A 21948-nucleotide genomic window follows, 5' to 3' on the forward strand; every position below is an offset into this window, starting at 1 on the left:
TCCTTACAGAAAGACCTCCAGACCCTCTCAATGCAAGTGCAACAATCCTGCACACCCACCTTCTCTAACCCACAACCCACACCATTGTCTAGCCTCACACCGTCTGAACCACGACTCCCCACGCCTAACCGGTACTCCGGAGACCCTTTAGAATGTCGCGGCTTTTTGAATCAATGCCTCATTCAATTTGAGATGACACTCTCCCTGTTCCTGGCCCCAAGGTCAAGGTCCTGGCCCCGATGGCATACATTGTCTCCTTGCTCACGGGCGATGCATTGGCGTGGGTCTCTCCTATCTGGGAGCAGAGAAGAGATTTTACTCTAGACATCGGACAATTCACCAAGGAGTTCAGACGTCTCTTTGACACCCCAGGGCATAAAATTACTGCAGCATCTTCCCTTTTTCATGTTTCCCAGGGAGATCGTCCAGTGGCAAGATACGCTTTGGAATTCCGGACAATCTCCTCAGAGACAGGATGGAACAGGGAGGCCCTCGCTTCCGCCTTCTGGCAAGGACTTTCGGAACCCCTGAAAGATGAGCTTGCCGCGCAGGAGCGCCCAGCGGACCTGGAGGAGCTCATCGCAGTCTGCATACTGGTAGACCAACGTCTGCAGGAGAGGAGAGCCGAGCGTTTCCGGAACCATCAGGTACCCGCCAGGTCTTCACCTTTCCATTCCCTCGTTCCAGAGACATCTATGACCGAGGTTCCTGAACCCAGGCAGTTGGGTGGCAGCAAACTCTCCTTCTCTGAGAAACAACGTCGCCGAATCTCCGGCCTGTGCCTCTACTGCGGCAATCCGGGACACCTAGCACTCCGCCGCCCACTCAAGTCGGGAGATGACAAACCTCCACGGAGTCCCAGAGGAACTCCCATGGGAGTACTTTTCAACTCTTCCATCACCAAAGAACCCATACCCAACAGAATCCTGATTCCTGTATCCCTTCAGGCTCCGGGTCTCGCGGTGAGCGCATCCGCCTTCATTGACTCTGGTTCCGCAGGAAACTTCATTGACCAAGAATTCGCCACAAGGAACAACATCCCATTAGAAAAGAGAAAAACCCCGGTGAGATTTGAGGCCATTGATGGAAGTCCTCTGCAGCCGGCCTTCATCACCCTACAGACCGCGGAAATCTCCCTGGTATGCGAACAGACCCACAGGGAGAACATCATCTTAGACGTGATCCACTCACCATCCGTCGAGATCATCCTGGGCCTTCCTTGGCTATAACGCCACAACCCACTCATTAACTGGGCCAAGCAAAGACCCATCTCTTGGAACCAACAATGCTCCACAACATGTGCAGCTCCACCTCAAAAGATCTGCAGCATGAAGATCCCAGAGGAGCCACAAGAAGTTTTACCAGAAGAATACACTGAATTCATAGATGTATTCGACAAAGCCAGGTCAGAGGTACTACCCCCCCATCGATCCTTCGATTGTCCTTTAGATCTCCTGCCTGGTTCTACCCTGCCTAGAGGGCGCTCTTACCCTCTTTCCCTCCCGGAGACGAAAGCTATGTCCCAATACATCCAGGAGAACCTCCAAAAAGGGTTCATCAGAAAATCCTCGTCACCGGCAGGGGCTGGATTTTTTTTTGTCAAAAAGAAAGATGGTACTCTAAGACCCTGCATCGACTACCGAGGACTAAACAATATCACCATTAAAAACCGCTACCCCCTACCATTGATATCAGAGCTGTTTGTCCGTCTAAAGGGATACACCATATTACCTAAATTGGACCTCTGGGGTGCCTATAACATAGTATGGATCCGTCAAGGAGACGAGTGGAAAACGGCATTCAACACAAGGGACGGCCACTACGAATACCTGGTGATGCCGTTCGGCCTGTGCAATGCTCCAGCGGTCTTCCAAGACTTTGGAAATGAAATATTCAGAGACCTGCTGAACAGATTCGTTATCGTTTATCTGGACGACATTTAAATTTTTTCCAAGACCATCTCAGAGCATATTAACCAAGTCAAACAGGTACTTCTACGCCTTCGTCAGCACCACCTCTACGCCAAACTGGAAAAATGCAACTTCCATCAAAAATCCATTACCTTTCTAGGATACATCATATCCGATTCGGTATTCTCCATGGACCCCTCCAAACTGAAGGCCGTCATGGACTGGTCGCTTCCCACGTCCCTCAAGGGCATCCAGAGGTTCCTAGGCTTTGCAAATTACTACAGAAAGTTTATCAACAAATTCTCTTCCATTGTCGCACCCATCACGGCTCTCATAAGAAAGGAGCTGACGTTGTGTCCTGGCCACCTGCAGCTATCCAGTCCTTCAACGCCTTAAAGAAAGCCTTCATCTCTGCACCCATAATGATTCACCCCAATCCCAGACTACCTTTCACATTGGAGGTGGATGCATCAGACATCGGAGCCAGCGACATTTTTCCACAGAGAGGATCACCTTCTGCAAACCTACACCCATGTGCCTTCTTCTCTAAAAAAATTCTCATCGGCACAGCAAAACTACGATGTGGGCAATAGAGAACTACTAGCTATCAAACTAGCCTTAGAAGAGTGGAGACATCTACTGGAAGGGACAGAGAGTCCCATTACAATCCTCAACGACCACAAGAACCTCATGTACTTGGAAAGCGCTCAACGACTTGGAGCCCGTCAAGCCCGCTGGTCCCTATTCTTCTCTCGTTTTAATTACATCATATCATTCATACCCGTTCCAAGAACGTAAAGGCAGATGCCCTTTCCCGCCAGTTCGTAACAGAGAACAAAACCAAAGCCAAATCAGAAACCATCCTGCCTGCCAGGTTCATCATCTCCGCCAACACATTTGACATAATGGATGACATCCTGCGGGATCAAACTAACATTCCGGAAGGTCTGGAGGTCCCGGATGGATGCCTCTTCGCAGCACTTCCCTTCCGCAAAAAGATCTTGGAATGGGGTCACTCATCAAAGACCGCCGGTCATCCTGGTACCAAAAGAACTGCAGACTTAATCACACGGACATTCTGGTGGCCTGACATGCAAGGCGACATAAAGGAATTCACCAAGGCATGCACCACATGTAAAAAACAGAGAAAATACTGTGCGCTACTATCTAACCCAGAAATTAGAATATAAATATAGTGCAGTGACTAAACCCCATAAATAAGTGACCAAGAAATAAATCACAATAACCACCAAGCACCAATACCTGCAACGGAGCGTGGTTGCTGTAAAGGGAAATTTCCTTGGGAGCGATGTACTGCTGGATGAGGGGTTTTGGACATTAATCCTGCTCCTGAACCAACGTAGCGCCCCCGCTGAGAGAAGCAAGCTGCAGACTCTTCTGACAACAGTTGCTGAGTGGTAACTTGTGTGAAATACACTAAATGCACCTATTCCACTATTTTGATGTACGCAGATTTATTACCCTGTAATTACTAATATATAGCATTACTTGCTTCACTATTTGGCGTTGTGCGCTGTTTCTTTTGTTTCCATGCACCACATGTGCAAGGAATAAGGTACCCCGCAGCAAACCACAAGGGCTATTGAATCCCCTACCCATCCCAGACCGCCCCTGGAGGGACCTATCTATGGATTTCATAGTAGAGCTGCCAAGATCCAGAGGTATGAACACTATACTTGTAGTCATAGATCGCTTCTCGAAACAGGCACATTTTATTCCACTTAAAGGCCTACCAAACTCTCCCACACTAGCGGGCATATTCTGTAAGGAGATCTTCCATCTCCACGGAACTCCCACGATCATCGTATCGGACAGAGGGTCCCAGTTCGTCTCGAGATTCTGGCGGGCCTTCACAAAGAAATTGGACATCTCCCTGCATTTTTCATCCGTGTACCACCCGCAGACAAACGGACAGACAGAAAGGACCAATCAGTCCTTAGAGCAGTACCTGCGCTGCTTCATCGCGGACACTCAGGACGACTGGGCAGACCTTCCCCCGTGGGCAGATTTCACCCATAATTCCCTGAGGAATGAATCCACACAGGTCTCGCCCTTCTACGTAAATTACGTTTTTCATCCGGTACGACTGCCCAACTCTTCCCCACCTTCTGGGGTTCCTGCAGTAGACGACTGGATCCAAGCACTGGAAAATTCACGGACAAAGATCCAGAGTAACCTAAGAAAGGCTTCCGCTAGATAGAAGACCCAGGCAGACCGCTACCGTCGCGAAACTCCAGAGCTGAGACCGGGAGACAAAGTATGGCTGTCCTCACGGAACATACGCCTAAGAGTCCCCACACTCAAAGTGGCCCCAAGATTCTTGGGTCCATTCAAGATCTTAGAAAAAATCAATCCGTTGGCATACTGCCTGCAACTCCCCTCTTCAATGAGGATTCCATCCGTGTTCCATATTTCACTACTGAAACCTGCATACCGCAGCCTCCGCTTCCCTGATCCATCTCCTGCACCACCGGGTCCTCTAATCGTACAGGGCCAGCAGGAGTACGAAGTTCAGGCCATCCTAGACTCCAGGCTTTCTAAAGGGACTATCCAGTATCTCATTCACTGGAGAGGATACGGTCCCGAGGAACGATCCTGGATTCCACACCAGCAAGTCCACGCACCCGCACTCATCAAAAATTTTCACCTGAAATACCCCCTGAAGCCTCGAGGGTTTGCCCGGAGGTCTGCTCTGAAGGGGGGGTACTGTAAGGATTACGGAAGTACAGCCGCTCCGCGCATCCTCTCGAGCACCACCGCGCACACGCGGGGTGCCTATGGACCACATTCCTTACCAGACGCGCGCATCATGCAAACGCGCCAAAATGGCGTCATCCGACGCCGCGGACTTTGGCTCCGCCCCGGATCATGACGCACACTGACTGCACACAGAGCTCGCATGGGACACATGCACCACGCCCCCAAGCTCCGTGTCAAGATTCATTAGCTGCACCTGCTCATAGATGCATTCTTTAGCTGCACAAACGGCTACACCCGCTCGTTGAGTCCTGGACCTATCACAGCTAATGCAGAGGCCACGCCCCTGCTCCACCCCAATGGGGGCTGGCTGATCCAGCCTATATATGCTCACCAATGTTATAGGCACATTGGCTGAGCATAGATTCCTGTTACTCTGTGTTTACCCTTGCTGTTCCTGCCTTGTCCCTGTCCTGTTGCTTTGTTCCAGTTTTTGATCTTCTGTGTACCGAACCGGCTTGCTTTGACTACTCCAACCTCTGGCTCCTGATCTTGGCTACCTCTGACTCCTCGCTCCTCTCTAATCCTGAACTCGGCATTGCACCTCGACCACTCTCCACTCTCCAACCCTGACTTTGGCAAAAGTACCTTCTACGCTCCGGATATCTCCTACGTTGAACTCGGCAAGTATAAAGACAACTCTGATATCTATATCCCTGACCCTGCTGTCAAGACAAACCTACACTCTGGACGTGGCCCCCGTGCCTGTGGCTGGTGTTGTTACTACTCCCATCTCCGTACCGGGGTCTCGTCCTGTTTGTGGTGAGCACAGCATGACACGGGGGCCTCCAGTTTGTTTCCATGGGTGTCCGGGGGCCTCCAGGTGGTCCCCACGGGTGTCTGGGGGTCCTCGGGTGGTCCCTGCAGGTGTTTGGGGGTTCCCTGCTGCCCTGCAGTACCAATCCTGTGCCAAAAAAATAAAAAGTGCAATACACTGCTATAAAGACCTCTCCCCCCACCCCCACAAAACATACAGTTGTGAGGACTCGGGGGTCACGGCGGTCGCAGCGTGACCCCCCTCACCTCTTTCGGCTCCCGCTGCTGTGGGGCTCTGTCCTCGCTGCTCCCGCCCAACCTCCGTGGTGGGGAGGCTCCCCCGTCCTCTCCGTCGGGCTGCCGCTGCTCCGCGTGCGGCTGGTGCTCGGGTGCCTGCCATTGCCCCTGCACGCGCATCCCCTCCCATTACGGAGCGCGTGCCGACACAAGTTAATTTATTCACTGCTCTTGCAGTGAAGCCACGCCCCCCGCCCACTCGCTGGTTACCAGTTAACCCTAAACCTTACCACCTGGCGGCCTATTATGGAGACCAATCCAGGACAGCTCCTCGGGCTCCTCCAGGCCTGCCTCCGCTTCCCATTGGTCAGCCACAGTATTTAGTACCTGTCCTACCTCTCTCACTTCGCTCGACATAGTCTCTCTTGTGGATGTCTATTCTGGCTCTCCCTATTGTCTTTGTTACTCAGGTTACAACTCAGCTCGGCAGACTTCTCTCTTTGGCTTTCGACCCCGGATCTCCCTGACGACGCAGCTTCTTTTTCCCCTGGACAGCTCCTCGGGCTCCTCCAGGCCTGCTTCCGCTTCCCATTGGTCAGCCACAGTATTTAGTACCTGTCCTACCTCTCTCACATCGCTCGACATAGTCTCTCTTGTGGATGTCTATTCTGGCTCTCCCTATTGTCTTTGTTACTCAGGTTACGACTCGGCTCGGCGGACTTCTCTCTTTGGCTCTCGACCCCGGATCTCCCTGACGACGCAGCTTCTTTCGCCCCTGGACCCCTGCTCAGACCCCTACCTTCCGGACCTCACCTCTCCCTGGCCTTGGCTAACGGCAACTACTACTACACTGCTTCCGGTACCGGCAAGTATTGCTACAGCTATTCCCACCTGGCCAGGCAACCCCAAACACCACACTCCGGACACGCTCCTTCTGCTGCGGGTGCATGCACATATACGTCCCCACCTCAGTATAAGGGACGGGTCTGGTCTGCGGGCAGCACCGGCGTAACAACAGTACCGTAATGGGCAAAATTACTATTATCCAGATATGGATAATAGTGCATTTGCCATTTAAAATAAAACATCAACCATCAGCATAAAGTAAATAAATCTTGCACTTACCCCTGCCACAATGAAGGCCATCCTCATCCTCATTATTGTGGATGGCCTTCATCGTGGCAGGGGTAAGTGCAAGTTTTATTTTCTTTATGCTGCTTATTTATGTTTTTTTTAATTGGGTGTAGCCCCTTTACCCCCACCCTAAGTGAGATCTGGTCTGCTACTACTGTCTTTTGTGTGATGTGGTTCATACCTGTGAGGTAACAGGAGGGCTGAGCACTACCGCGATGATGTGGGGATCATCAGGACAGGTTTACAGGGTACCATGTTCATTGGCAGCGCCTCATGTCAGCGAGGATCCTATGGTAGTAGGATGGTCCATGCTGACACCTTTCCATATCCCAAGACAGTGAATCACACTTGCATATGGTTCCATGGTGTTTATTGCATCTGTGGTTGTTACAACAGGCACATCATTTTCTTGCTTCCCCTAGAAGTTTCTAGAGTGGGGCTAAGGTAATGAATCTGCTTAAATGTAATTTTTAATAATAGTGTGTGGGAGCAGGGGGTCTCCTGAGCTGAACCGCTTTGATTTCTGCCTCAGGGACCCCCTGCTTCCTGAGTTACAGGCCCTGGTATGGGGCATCCGGTGCCGGCATCGCCGCCATTTTTAAATCGCCCACGTCATGTGATCGTGGGATTTAAATACTGGAGGAGATACCGGCACCCCATACCAGGGCCTGTAACTTGGGAAGCAGGTGGTCCCTGAGGCAGAAATCAATGCTGTTCATCTCAGAAGACTCCCTGCTCCCACACACTATTACATTTTTTAAATTAAAGTTGCTTCTTTACCATAGTGGATAGCCGCTACGGTAATGATTTTTTAAAAATTGTTATTGGGATTTTCATAATAGTGTACTGTACATGAGCAGGGGTCTCCTGAGCTGAACTGCGTTGGATTCAGCCTTGGGGGGCCCACTACTTCCTGAGATACAGGCCCTTTAAAAGCACAGGGGATACCGGCACTCCATAACAGGGCCTGTATCTTGGGAAGTAGGGGGTCCCTGAGGCTGAAACCAATGCGGTTCAGCCCAGGAGACCCCCTGCTCATGCACACTATTATCAAAATCAATATTTTTAATGCATGATCGCCTGTAAGAGCCATGCATGAGAATGCAGCGTCTCCATGCAGCTTTTACAGACTGCAGTTTTTTTCAGAATTTATAGAGCGATAGCACTGATACAAAAAACAGGTCGGACGACAGTGAATTTTTTTATCGGCCTTAAAAAAATGGCCTTCATTTCTTATTGAATCCTACTTTGGGCCTCATTTTTTACAGCATGATAAATAGATGCATAGTTGGGCGAAAAAGCACAAATTTTATCACTGCTTTGTAAATAGGTCCCTATGAGTGTCTCCTCATATTATATTGGGACTAGCATTTTCTTTCCATATATTTATAGGAACTGAAAGGAAACATTCGAGTAAATTGCAGAATTCGGCCCTTGTTGCCATTTGACAGACAAGCTGATAGTTTGAGCATACAGGACAGGTATTTTTTATTTTACCTATTTGTCACACTGTATTCTACCAACTATTGTACTAGTCGAGACATTTTTTCTATGTGGTAGAAGAATTGTTGTTTGCTATAGTTCATGCTTTTTTTCTTCACTTGCTAATTGCTTTGCTATGTATGTGTGTAACAAGAAATAATGTTGTGTTCAGAACTATATAAATTATAATCATTCTTTGTTTTTGTTTTTTTAAAGGCATGGAGATTTTTCAGAAGTTACATTTTCACCTGATGATGTAAGTATATGAGATACCTACACTCAATATACAGATTAATAGTGTTTGGAAAAGGAGATAGATTTATTTAGTACTGGGGGAGTTCAGATACCGTTGATGTCCTTTTGTTTGAAGGTTATAGAGCAACAACAATTAGAGAATGGTTTTAGACTCTCATTGTTCATGCCCAATAGTGAGACGCCTATCTCTCTGGGAGGTATCAAGTTGAAACTGGAAACTGAGTCCTGTGTCCTAGCACCACTGGCTCGATTCCCATTGGTCAGAGTGAATTTCCCATTCTCCTTAAGTCCACCCCTGTGGGCTGTCCTAAAACACTTTCACCACCCACGTCCCTGATTGGTCCATCTCAGACAAGCCCTCGACCTCTGGCTCAGTGAAGACAATCTCTTTGAGGATTGGTTGGCACCCAGTTTTCCATGTTTTCAGATGGTGGCCAAGAAAGTATATAAGCCGATAATAGCTCAATAGTTATTCATGGTTGTTCTTGGGTAATCTCGGAGTCAGTGACTCTGACAATACGATTGGTGAACCGTTATCATCCTGAGTCACTGAGACGGATCATGGACATATCTTGGGAAAGCTAGACTCGGCAGCACCTATTTAACTCTTTTATTCTGTTTGGTGCTTCGATCCTGTTGTAATCATCTGGTCTCCCGTGACACTCACTATACTATATTTTGCACAACTGGAAGTGAGTATGTAGAGTATTGCACAGTGCAATTCTTCATGAACTTAAAGTTCTGCTTTTAACTTGTTTACAAACTCAAGTCACATTGCGTTATCTGCCAGTAAGCTCATAATTTCCTCTCCAGCAGATCCTGTTGTCCCTCCATTCTTATTAGAATATATAGAAATCCACCTCTCAATAGGTATGATCAAGATAGATCATTTTGAGGAAAATTAACATTAAAAAAATGTTTTTATATATAATCATTTAGCCATATTTATCATTATAATCAGTGGTCGACAAATCACCAAAAAATCTACTCGCCGAACAAAAAAAATCTACTCGCCACCTAGTACCACACGTGTGCTGCTTAGGCCAGTAGGAGCTCGCCACGATGTTAAATCCACTCGCCCGGGGCGTGCAAATGTATAGGTTTGTCGAACACTGATTATAATTATAACCTGAGCAGGACATTGAGAATGGGCTAATACTAGGGTGATTCTTATTTAACAGAACAAGCTATATTTGTCTACACTGACCAGGAACTTATTCCTTTTTTTTACCACAAACAGCACATTCAACATAGTTGCCAGAACATATACCAAATATCCCCATTTGTTGTGTCAAGGTTGTTGCTGATGGCCATACTGTATCTAAAATATCTAGTTACTTCCTTGGCATCTACCTTATGGGACCAGTTCAAGTATAAAGACATATCTTATAAAATTCAGCAATATTAAGGAAAACTTTAATCAAGTTTATAATAGCAAAGATTTGTTAAATATACTTCAGTATCTTCAAAAAAACAGACAGATGTACAAGTTGTTAGAAGCAATAGAGTTATGTTTTTTCCCCCCAAAGCAATGTTTTCTATATTTCCTCTAAAATCCTAAAAGAACAAAGCTACTCACATTTATAATATTTTATTTGTTAAGACACATAGGCCCAGATGCACAATGCTCTGTTACATCAGGGTAAATAACGTGACATTACCTAAATAGTTAAGAAGTGTTAATTTCCATAAGTTTAACGAGCATCCACTAAGCTAATTATACACTATTCAAAAAGAGCTCTACAGCTAATTCCTTTACCTAATCATACTCCTGGCTTCCTTTAAGTGCAGACCACTTCCAGGTGTGAGCAGTGGAGCTCAAAAGTATGCTGTGAAAGTGAAGCTATTCAACATCTGAGATACAGTAGTTCAATGCTAAAGCTGCTGCCATAAATAGCAGATGTTGGTGATTCTGATACTGTGGGTACTGACAGTAGTACCCCTTCATCACATGGGACCTTAGGGTTGTCAGTATAGGTCTTATGGAAATCTTTTAGGTGGTGTGGGGTGTGAGACATTTAAGTATACTTTGCATTTTTCCCAGTATCAATGGTGTACTCCTTTATTAGCACAGGTGTTTTTACTCTATATATTTTTTTGTAAGGAGGTTTCAGGGGATATACTGTATATAGTTCTTTGGACTCTACTAAAATAGGTATTTTCTATATTTCTCGCTCTCCTTTGAAATGCTCCCCCACCCTCCCACCCCCTGTCTAGTGTACTGTAGTTAAATTTCTTGCAGGCGTGGTTAAGAGAGGATTGTATTGAGTTTTTTGTGAATAGATATTTTTTAATGAGAAATTATAGTACTGTTAATTACACGAATTGTGCATCATGTATTTTTTTTCTGGAAGCATATGAAAATGTCTTATTCCCAGATTATTTTACAGAGCTTGAAAAAACATCCTTCTAACTACCACTGTTTTTTTTCTAATTTTTAATTTTGTTCATTAGGAAACCGTTCTGGTGAAATGCTGTCGACCTGGTCATCCAATTACTGACAGAACTTTTCAGTTTGAAAGGTAAGGGGTCATTTTAAGTGAATAAAAAAAAAACCTTTGAAGAAGAATCATATTTGAAGTTCATTACAAATCAAGTTCATGTTTTCATTTAAACAAACAGATGGTCAGCCCTTTTAAAGATGCCCTTCTAACACGTTATCTTATTCCAATGTCCTTGGAGAACTTTTGTTTTAGAAAGAGCAGACATATGGTTCTTATGAGCTGAACCTTGTTTATTTTTTTTAGCACTTATGTAACATTGACATTTCTAAATAGGTGATTTTACTTCATCAATATGGTTCACATTTTATTATGTCTCATGTTGGAATCACATTTTAGCACACAACATAAACAAAAAAATCTGAATGCTTTGTTTTTTAATCTTGGAAGAGTATCTGTTATATCTGTAATAAACAATACACTGATAATTGTGTACATAATAATAATAATTGTACACAAGGTTGGTGCCAATTCTCGGTTACACAATCGAACCATAAAAAGTCTTACCTTAACAATGATGATATCTGTCAAGCGAGAAGCTAGAGTACATAGTAGAGTAGAGTATTAGAGTATATAATTACAATATTGCCTTAACAGATACTGCACCGACACACTTTATTCGAGCAAATACCCAGTATGTACCTGGCAGATACCAGGAATGCGCCGCTCCTCACCTCTGATAAGCCCCGTTGCGTTTGCCTTCCCAGCCTGGGTTCATGCCTGGCTGACGGGCGGCTGATCTGTTAAATGATAATGATTAGGATTTAATAGGCTGCAATGCTTCGCGTGTCTACCAGATGGCATAAATTCATGAATTGTAATGCAGTATATATATATACTGTGCAGTATTGCAGCCAGCGGGAATAAAATGCTTCAATCCCTGCCTGGAAAATACCTCAATGCACTCGGGCAGAAAACAGTCACAAACCTCAATACACCCGGGTATACCCGAATTCGTGGGACTAGCCGAGCTCGAATAAAGTGTGTCACCAGTGTACTATCAGTGTTGAAACACAGGAGAAGAAATTGCGTAAAATGGTACATTGGCTGATATGTTGAGTAAAATAAAATTATGGAGAGGACATAGTGGTACACAATGTCAATCTTGAATGTCCAAGGTGCAGCTTTAACCACAACTAGTTAAACTAATTTATTTTTCTTCGTTGTCCAAATGGCAGTGCACTACTGTGATGATTTGTCTCTGCCACCGAGCTTAGTTTGGGCGTATATAAGGTCTTCTTACAATCCCCATTTTCCATTTGGTGATTGTCTATTATTTTGGAGGGTCTCTGCCATTGTTCCCTTTTTGGCAATAGAGGAGCCTTCCTTTGGGAAGTTGCGGTCCTCTCCTCCAGGTATTTGTTTTGTTTTGGCCCTTTGTGGTCTGTCCCCCCTCCATCCCCGTTTCGGGAGAGTGGTGGCGCTGTGTGTGTCAACGCGTGCATGCGCACGATACCGGAAGTATGTGAGGAAGTGACGTCAGACACCACACACCTGCAGAACCATCTAAGGCCGTGTCCATGGAGGGTATGTGCAACCGCACGGCCGTGCGAGGGGCTTCACACTTCGCTCTAGCTGGAGCGATGTGTGCCCTGTAGTTGGACGCGATGAGGGGGGGGGGGGTGTCGTGAATGTGGCCTGCCTGCTAGCATGTTATAGACACTGGACTCCAACCCCACAGTTGCTTCCTGTGACAGAAGGCTAGGTGTACGGGGAAATATGAGGAGCTCTGTTTTAGATATATTACGTTTAAGATTGTCGAGCACCATGCATGCATATCTTTATTTATATCATGCCATCCAGGTATATAGAACTTTACAATATACGTGAGATAATATTATAACACAATGGGAATAAGTGCTTCAAACATAAAACAATAGGAAAAGGAGTCCCTGTCCAGAAGAGCTCACAATCTAAGTGGTAAGTAAGTAGAACTTACAGAGACATATGGAGGGTGTTCTGGTAAGTTCATTTGCAAGGGGCCAAGGTCAGAGCATATGAGACGTATAGTTTCAGCCAGAGGAGCTACCCATATGTTTCGTTAGAGGTGTGTTTTAAGATGGCTCGTAAAGGTGGAGAGAGAGGTTGCCAGTTGTATATTGAGGGGAAAGACATTCCAGAGGTGTGGGGCAGTGAGTGAGAAAGGGTTTAGGCAGAAGAGGGCTTTAGATACAAAAGGAGTAGACAGAAGACAACCTTGAGCAAAACTCAAGAGTCGTGCAGGTGAATAGTGAGAAAATAGGGCTGAGATGTAAGGAGGGGCAGAAGAGTGTATAGCCTTAAAAGAGAGGAGGAAAATTTTGTAAGTAATATGGGATTTAATAGAAAGCCAGGAGAGAGATTTCATCAGGAGAGACAGATTTAGGAAAGAGTAAAGGGATTCTAGCAACAGCATTTAGGATAGATTGTAGGGGAGATAGGTGAGAGGCAGGAAGACTGGACAGTATAAGGTTAAAATAGTCGAGACGGGAGAGAATGAGGGCCTGCGTTAAAGTCTTAGCAGTAGAGCGACAGAGGAAAGGGCGTATCTTTGCAATGTGGCAGAGGAAAAAAATGTCAGGTTTTTTAGCTACATTGTGAATATGAGTGGACAATGTCAGGGATGAGTCAAATCTGACACCTAGACAGCATGCTAATGATACTGGATGTATGATAGTAATGTAGAAAGGGGCAGTAAGGCCAGACTTGGGAAGAAGTATGAGGAGCTCCATCTTTGACATGTTAAGTTTAAGTCAACGAAGGGCCATCTAGGAGGATATAGCAGGGGGACATTCAGAGACTTTGGTCGGTACTGCAGGTGTAAGGTCAGTAGTTGAAAGGTAAATGTGTGTGTCATCAGCATAGAGGTGATATTTGAACCAAAAAGATGTGATAAGGTCACCTAGAAGAGAGTGTTTAAAGAAAAAAGAGAACAGGTCCCAGGACAGACCTGTGGGGTACGCCCACAGAAAGATTGACAGAGGAAGATGAGATATTAGCAAACGAGACACTAAAAATGTGATGGGAAATGTAAAAGGTAATCTGTGATATAGTCAGGAGGCAATCAGAGACTTAGGACTGGATTGCAGGTGTGACGGTAAAGTTGGATAGATATATCTGCATAGAGATGATATCAAAGACCAAAAGAGTTGATGAGGTCACCAAGTGATGATGTGTAGAGAAGGAAAAGTGGTCCCAGAACAGAGCCCTGAGGTACAACAGAAGGATCAACAGGAGATGAAGACATGTTAACAACAGTGACCAAAAATGTGCAATGGGAGGGGTATGATGAGTACCAGGATAGAGTTTTGTTGCAGATACCAAGAAAGTTTAGAATATGAATGAGAAGAGTGTGATCAACAGTTTCAAAGGCAGCAGAGAGTAGGATAAGTAGGGAAAAATGACCATGGGATTTTCCTACATTGGCTACTTTTGTGAGAACAGGCTCTGACAAGGAATAGGTATTACATTAGATGGGTTAACACCCTTAGCAGGGAGGCAGGAGGAGAAAGGGAGGCAGGAGGAGAAAGGGAGGCATGGGTGAGGGCAGATGTGTATATGGCTAGTTCCAGGATTAGGAGAGCTATCCCCAGCAGCAAGGAGTAGAGCGAGAAAGGAGGTGACGAAAGGATTTGTGTACAGTACAGACAGAGGGACATATCAAAGAGATGCTAATTTGAGCATAGTACTGTTGTACTGGAGTTAAATTGATAGAAGTGAAATAAAGTTCACATACATGTTGCACTGTATTTTATAGCAAACATGAATACGGCAGTCCTTCCATCTCTGCCCACTCTTAACAATCAAATGGAGGTATTTGAATTTAAGTGCTCTAAGTAGGAGTGGGACCCGCCCCCCTTGTTGCTTTGGAATCATCTGGTGGGGTGGGTGACCCAACACCTTTGGCCTGTTTGGGAACTGACACTTCCATACAGACTGATGAGGAATATTAGTGCAGATCTGTGTTTAGAACTGATTCACCAATACATGGGAGCCCTCTTTCCTTAGGCCCTCTGTGGCGTGCCGTATGCCTTTTCCTTAACAATTCAGGATTCCATTCCTTCTTTTGGGGATCATAACTTAAAGGGTACTGTCCCTATCTGTAGCATAATAAACAGGGAGCCTGGTCGGGACTATTACCTTAAAAAATTACTTCTCTACTCTCCCCAATGCTCCTCTACTCTATAGCAGCCGCAAAGCTCCTTTTGGCTAGCCATGTGTCATTTGCGGTCACGGGCAGCAACATGCAAAGACATGCCGGGGAATTGGACTTGGTTTAGCACTGTCATGGAAAAAGTAAGTCTTGCTACATCTGTATAGATAGAGGGACATACAAAGAGATGTTAATTTGCACTGGGGTTAAATTGATAGAAGTGGAATAAGCTTCAAGTACAGACAGAGGGATATATCTGTGTTAAGAAATTTATTAGAATATGTTAGTCCAGATATATGCATATATTTTTTAATCTATATTAATATCTATATATTTTAGAAAATATGAAATGTCCAAATATGATAACTCCAGCTTTACTTCACAGACACTTAAAGTAGAACTTTAGAAGGTGGCACAGCCAACTACAGTAAAGGTAATTGAAGTTAATTAAAAATAATAAAGTCAATGAGAATTGTTATGGAGATTGATACTAAAAAAATAATAATCTGAAAGCAGGCCCAGATGTTCATACGAATACAAAAGAACGGCCACTACTTTACAGTACATAGGGGGCTATGCACTAAGCTCCGAGCTTTCGCGCCGGCCTGAAAAAAATTAGCACGTCCGATAAAAAATGAAGCCGGCGGCGCGATTCACTAAGACCCTCAGCCCATTTTTTATCATACGTGCCCAAAACTGGCTTATCGTGCGTGCAAAGTATTTTCCCCCTGCTAGCATTCTTAACCTTTACGTACGCTAGCTGATAGAAAAAAAAGCCGCTTGTAACATTTGCATGGAGATTTGCTATCTCCATGCAAGGCTGTTACAGGCGATCGTACACTAAATAAATACATTTTAATTATAGTGTACATGAATCGGGGGTCTCCGGAGCTGAACGGCGTTGGTTTCAGGTCCGAGGACCCCCTACTTCAGGAGATACAGGCCCCGTTATGGGGTGCCGGTATCCCCTGCAGAATTTCAATGTCCCGGTCACGTGACGCGGACGCTTGAAAGTGCAGGGGATACCGGCACCCCATAATGGGGCCTGCATCTCCTGATGTAGAGGGTCCTCGGACCTGAAACCAACGCGGGTCAGCTCCGGAGAACCCCTGCACATCTACACTATAATTAAAATGTATATTAAAAAAAGAATTAACAAACATCAATACTTGACCCCCCTCCCCACTCCACCCTAACACATACAGTACAATAATGTGCAAAATTACTATTATCCAGATATGGATAATAGATTATTTTCCCATTATTAAACACTGCATTAGCATACCTAAATAAAGTCAATAAAAACAGCAGCCAGCTAATCCAATGAATACAAGCAGTAACAACATCAACAATTAATTAATTAAACCATTAACCAATGAAACCAATTAATTCCTAAACCAACTCAAAATGAATAGTAACACTAACCAATCAAACCAATTAATTACATTAATAAATGTAAACATTAAAAGACAAAGAAATACATTCAAACAATCTCTGAAAGAACCATAAAATGCATTAGCTAACATAATACAACATTAACTACAAACGAACACCAATCGCAAACATTTTATTACATTAAGCATGAATAAAACAAACAATCACATCAACATAAGAAACTGACATTAAAAAAACCAACAGCAATACCAAGCCAGAAATGCCCCCCAAATATTGTCATAATACAGGCATACCCCGCTTTAAGTACACTCACTTTAAGTACACTCGCAAGTAAGTACATGTCGCCCAATAGGCAAACGGCAGCTCACGCATGCGCCTGTCAGCACGTCCTGAACAGCAATACCGGCTCCCTACCTGTACTGAAGCTGTGTGCAAGCGGGGAGACTATAGAGCATGTTACAAATGCGTTATTTACATCAGTTATGCACGTATATGACGATTGCAGTACAGTACATGCATCGATAAGTGGAAAAAAGGTAGTGCTTCACTTTAAGTAGCACTGCTTCACCGGTCCCATTGCGTATGTTAATGCGGGGTATGCCTGTAATGTATTCATCTGTACCCTAAAGTGGTACAGATTAATATATTATCAGTCATTGTGCCTCCCCCAAAAAAATCAAAAATCACATCCAATGAAAAAACATGTAAAAAAAGACATTTACAAACATTCAATATATTACTTACCATTAGAAGCGGTGGCCCTCCGACTCCCGGGGTAACAGGAAGGTCACGTTTCTTGAAGGCCTCCAACAGCATTCAATGCCATCCGCTATGAAGATCCGGATCAGGTACCCAATCTTCTTTTTCTTTCTTTAATCACCTTCTTCTATCTTCATCTGTCACCATTTCTTGTTCTTCTTTATCTTATTTCTTCATCTGTCAATCCAAAATACCCCATGTTAAATCCCAGCCGATGCTGTCTTGTCGGCTTCTTGGGCTCAAATGAGGCGTCACGGCCTTAAATAGGGCTTGTGACGTCACATTTAGCCTCAAAATGGTTAACAGCCACCTGATTGGCTGTTCAAACAATGTTCCGACCTTAATTTTTTTTTTGACATGACGTCACTTAAAGGGAATGATGCCAGCCAATCAGAATAGCTGTGCTTCATTTGCCTTTAAGATTACATCACGAAATCCAAGATGGCCGGCGTCACATGGTATTTCAGCCAATCAGTGTGGAATTGGTTCCCACGATCTGATTGGCTGAAATACCATGTGACGCCTGCTTTGTGACGTCATCTTAAAGGCAAATGAAACACAGCCATTCTGATTGGCTGGCATTATTCCCTTTAAGTGACGTCATGTCAAAAAAAAAAAATTAAAGTCGGAACATGTTTTGAACAGCCAATCAGGTGGCTGTTAACCATTTTGAGGCTAAATGTGATGTCACAAGCCCCATGTAAGGCCGTGACGCCTCATTTGAGCCCAAGAAGACGACGAGACAGCATCGGCTGGGATTTAACATGGGGTATTTTGGATTGACAGATGAAGAAAGAAGATAAAGAAGAATAAGAAATGGTGACAGATGAAGATAGAAGAAGGTGATTAAAGAAAGAAAAAAAGAAGATTTGGGTACCTGATCCGGATCTTCATGGCGGATGGCATCGGATGCTGTTGGAGGCCTTCAAGGTACGTGAGCTTCCTGTTACCCCGGGAGTCGGAGGGCCACCGCTTCTAATGGTAAGTAATATATTGAATGTTTATAAATGTGTTTTTTTACATGTTTTTTCATTGGATGTGATTTTTGATTTTTTGGGGGAGGCACATTGACTGATAATATATTAATCTGTACCACTTTAGGGTACAGATGAATACATCGTTATGACAATATTTGGGGGGAATTTCTGGCTTGGTATTGCTGTTGGTTTTTTTAATGTCAGTTTCTTATGTGGATGTCATTGTTTGTTTTTTTCATGCTTAATGTAATAAAATGTTTGCGATTTGGTGTTCGTTTGTAGTTAATGTTGTATTATGTTAGCTAATGCATTTTATGGTTCTTTCAGAGATTGTTTGAATGTATTTATTTGTCTTTTAATGTTTACATTCATTAATGTTGTTGTAATTAATTGGTTTGATTGGTTAGTGTTACTATTCATTTTGAGTTGGTTTAGGAATTAATTGGTTTCATTGGTTAATGGTTTAATTAAATAATTGTTGATGTTGTTACTGCTTGTATTCATTGGAATAGCTGGCTGCTGTTTTTATTGACTTTATTTAGGTATGCTAATGCAGTGTTTAATAATGGGCAAATAATCTATTATGCATATCTGGATAATAGTTATTTTGCACATTATTGTACTGTATGTGTTAGGGGGGTGTATTTAGTTAGAAATATTGTTTAGTATTTTTGTTGGCACAACATTGGTACCGCAGGCCCGCGGGTACCCCGGGACTCCCGGGACGGCCGCGGGGTCAGCCGGCGACACCCGCGCGACCCCCGTCCTCCCTCGGGGACCCCTGCGGGGTCAGCCGGGGACACCCGCTGGCCTGTTGTATTGGTTTTGCGCCTGCAAAAAGGTAAACAAAGAATTTTTTCTAAGTCCAGCTTTATTCAGCGCAACTTTCACGTACGATCAGTTTGCGTTGCTTAGTGAATCCCGCAGAAGGGCAGGATTCAGCGCAAACAGCTGATCGTACAAGCAAAGTTGGACTTTGAAAAAATTTCAAGAAAAAGCCAGTTTTAGAGCGCAAAGTGTGAAAAAAACACTAGATGGCGCTCTACTGCACCACAAGCAGTGAAAATGAAATCTTATGCAAAAATTGTGCAGTGATAACAAAATTCAAATAATAAACAGTGAAATATATTAATAACAGTGAAGTAAAGGCAAAAACAACTTATCACTCGACCCCGACAAAAGACTGTTCCAGAAGTCTTGCAGCAATGGTGTAGATGAAGTTCCAGGGGAGCGTCGCCGTATGCACATAAAAAGAAAAAAACAGTGGATAGTGTGATATTGTAAAAAACAATATAAAGTGTAAGTGAATAACGAGTTCCTACTCACAAAAGTAGCAGGAATATAGGCATGTGAGTGAATAATACTCTGTGATGCAGCTCGTTCCGGAGGTTTGGTATATGGGTCAGCACATCTTGGAAAAATAGAAAACAGCCATAGTGTAGATGAAAATAAACTTTATCTAATAAGTAAGACAATTGGAGGCTTACGGCTTTAGAAGGAAATACAGCATTGGGGATATTGTCTCAGATGCAGCATAGGTCGTCTCGTCTGCTTCTACCCGCTGGCGGCGTCCGCGAACGTCACTTGCGGATCGTGACGTCACTTCCTGCCGGAGCTAAGGATCGTGAGAGTTCCCTTGCTTCTTTCCCTCCTCTACCAAGATGGCGGCGAAAGCCCGACTCGACGTGATGACGTCATCACGTCGAAACGCGTCGAGTCGGGCTTTCGCCGCCATCTTGATAGAGGAGGGAAAGAAGCAAGGGAACTCTCACGATCCGTAGCTCCGGCAGGAAGTGACGTCACGATTCGGAAGTGACGTTCGCGGACGCCGCCAGCGGGTAGAACCAGACGAGACGACCTATGCTGCATCTGAGACAATATCCCCAATGCTGTATTTCCTTCTAAAGCCGTAAGCCTCCAATTGTCTTACTTATTAGATAAAGTTTATTTCCATCTACACTATGGCTGTTTTCTATTTTTCCAAGATGTGCTGACCCATATACCAAACCTCCGGAACGAGCTGCATCACAGAGTATTATTCACTCACATGCCTATATTCCTGCTACTTTTGTGAGTAGGAACTCGTTATTCACTTACACTTTATATTGTTTTTTACAATATCACACTATACACTGTTTTTTTATTTTTATGTGCATACGGCGACGCTCCCCTGGAACTTCATCTACACTTTTAGAGCGCAAAGTGCCTGTTTGCGCGGCTTAATGCATAGCGCTCGGCGGAACTTCATGTTCTAAAAGCACTTTGCGCTCTTAAAACGACTTATCACTGCTTAGTGCATAGCCCCCATAGAGTGGTAAATATATAATTGAAAAAGAGTGCCATGCCCCAGAGTATTTAAAAATATATATATTTTCAGCAATCTTATCCCCCCTCAGATTTGGGATAAACATCCTAAAATGAACCCACCAATAACCAGATTGACAAAGAGAATGACCATTCCTTTAAAAGACAGATCTGTGTTCAGAGATCTAGATGTTTCTCAGCCTGATTATCCCGTGCTTTGAGTGCTTGGCTAGCAGATATGGAAGATGAGTTTGCCTCAGGAGTACAGAGACTATTCTAAAGATCTTTCCTATTTATTCTTAAAATCGCTATAGATTTCCAGTGTAATGCCTCCTTTGATATTGTTCACTCTGTTGCAAGATGGATAGCTTTCTCTGTTACATCAAAAAGAGCTTTGTTGTTAAGGTCTTGAGTAGCAGACTGTTCGACAAAAAAATTACTTATTTTAGATTTCATTTGGTGGATTTTCCCTATTCATGCAGGAATTAGAGCATATAATCAAAAGAATTTCAGGAGGAATTTAGGGCTATGTGAGCCATTTATTCATTTAGAGGTTTCGGAGGACAGACAAGAAAAAAGGATGAGATCTTTTAGAAATGAAAAAGAGTTATGTTTGTCATTGTGAACCAGAACATACAGATCTTGTAGAGGAAGAGGCTCTTTGAATGCTTTTGCTAGAAATCAGAGTTTTTGACTACCCACCACCAGGTAGTAGTGATGTTGGAGGAAGACTTTGGCACAGATAGTTTGAGACTATGACAGACAGATGGGTACAACAGCTAGTAAAGACAGGGAATACAATAGAATTCATAAAGTTCTCGTTACAAAGGTTTCACATGTTTAAGAGGCCAAGGGGCAAGACAGAGAGGATGTCCTTTTTTTCAGTTAATATCAATATTCTTGGAAACAGAAATAATACCTTCAGCATCACAACTAATCGACTGCCTATTGAAGGCAGCATCTGTGGATATTCTCAACAGACATATAAAAATAATTCTTAAATTCTACCGAAAAACTTGAAAGCCCACTCGACAAGGCACAAGTCCCTGCAGGTTCAGAATTATCTGGGGCATCCCCAGAAGAAGTTTGTAGAGCTGCCACTTGGACAAATTTGAACACATTATCAAGCACTACAAACTTAATGTAGCATGATCAGCCAAAGCAAGATTCGGTCGGAAAGTTCTTCAAACAGTAATTTCTTAAAACCGACCCCTTCTTATTTTACTGCTGTTGTATATCACCACAGTAGTGCACTGCCGTTTGGACCACGCAGATAAAGAGAATTTTACCCCTCGAAAATTCTATTTCTTCTAATTCAATTACAACAG

At 44.1% G+C, this 21948-nt stretch overlaps 1 protein-coding gene across 5 annotated transcripts in view; it reads left to right on the forward strand.

Moving 5' to 3' along the window:
* The window catches only part of KIF25 (kinesin family member 25), a 205931-nt gene that overhangs the window by 86891 nt on the left and 97092 nt on the right, over positions 1 to 21948 (forward strand). For all 5 annotated transcript variants that reach the window (XM_075596912.1, XM_075596916.1, XM_075596915.1 and 2 more), the window contains exons 6-8: positions 8208 to 8296; positions 8514 to 8553; positions 11007 to 11074. In XM_075596912.1, the coding sequence (XP_075453027.1) occupies positions 8208 to 8296; positions 8514 to 8553; positions 11007 to 11074 (197 nt within the window). The remainder of the gene's footprint in view (positions 1 to 8207; positions 8297 to 8513; positions 8554 to 11006; positions 11075 to 21948) is intronic.

This window comes from Ascaphus truei, chromosome 4 (genome assembly GCF_040206685.1).
Source record: "Ascaphus truei isolate aAscTru1 chromosome 4, aAscTru1.hap1, whole genome shotgun sequence".
NCBI classification, from domain to species: Eukaryota; Metazoa; Chordata; class Amphibia; order Anura; family Ascaphidae; genus Ascaphus; species Ascaphus truei.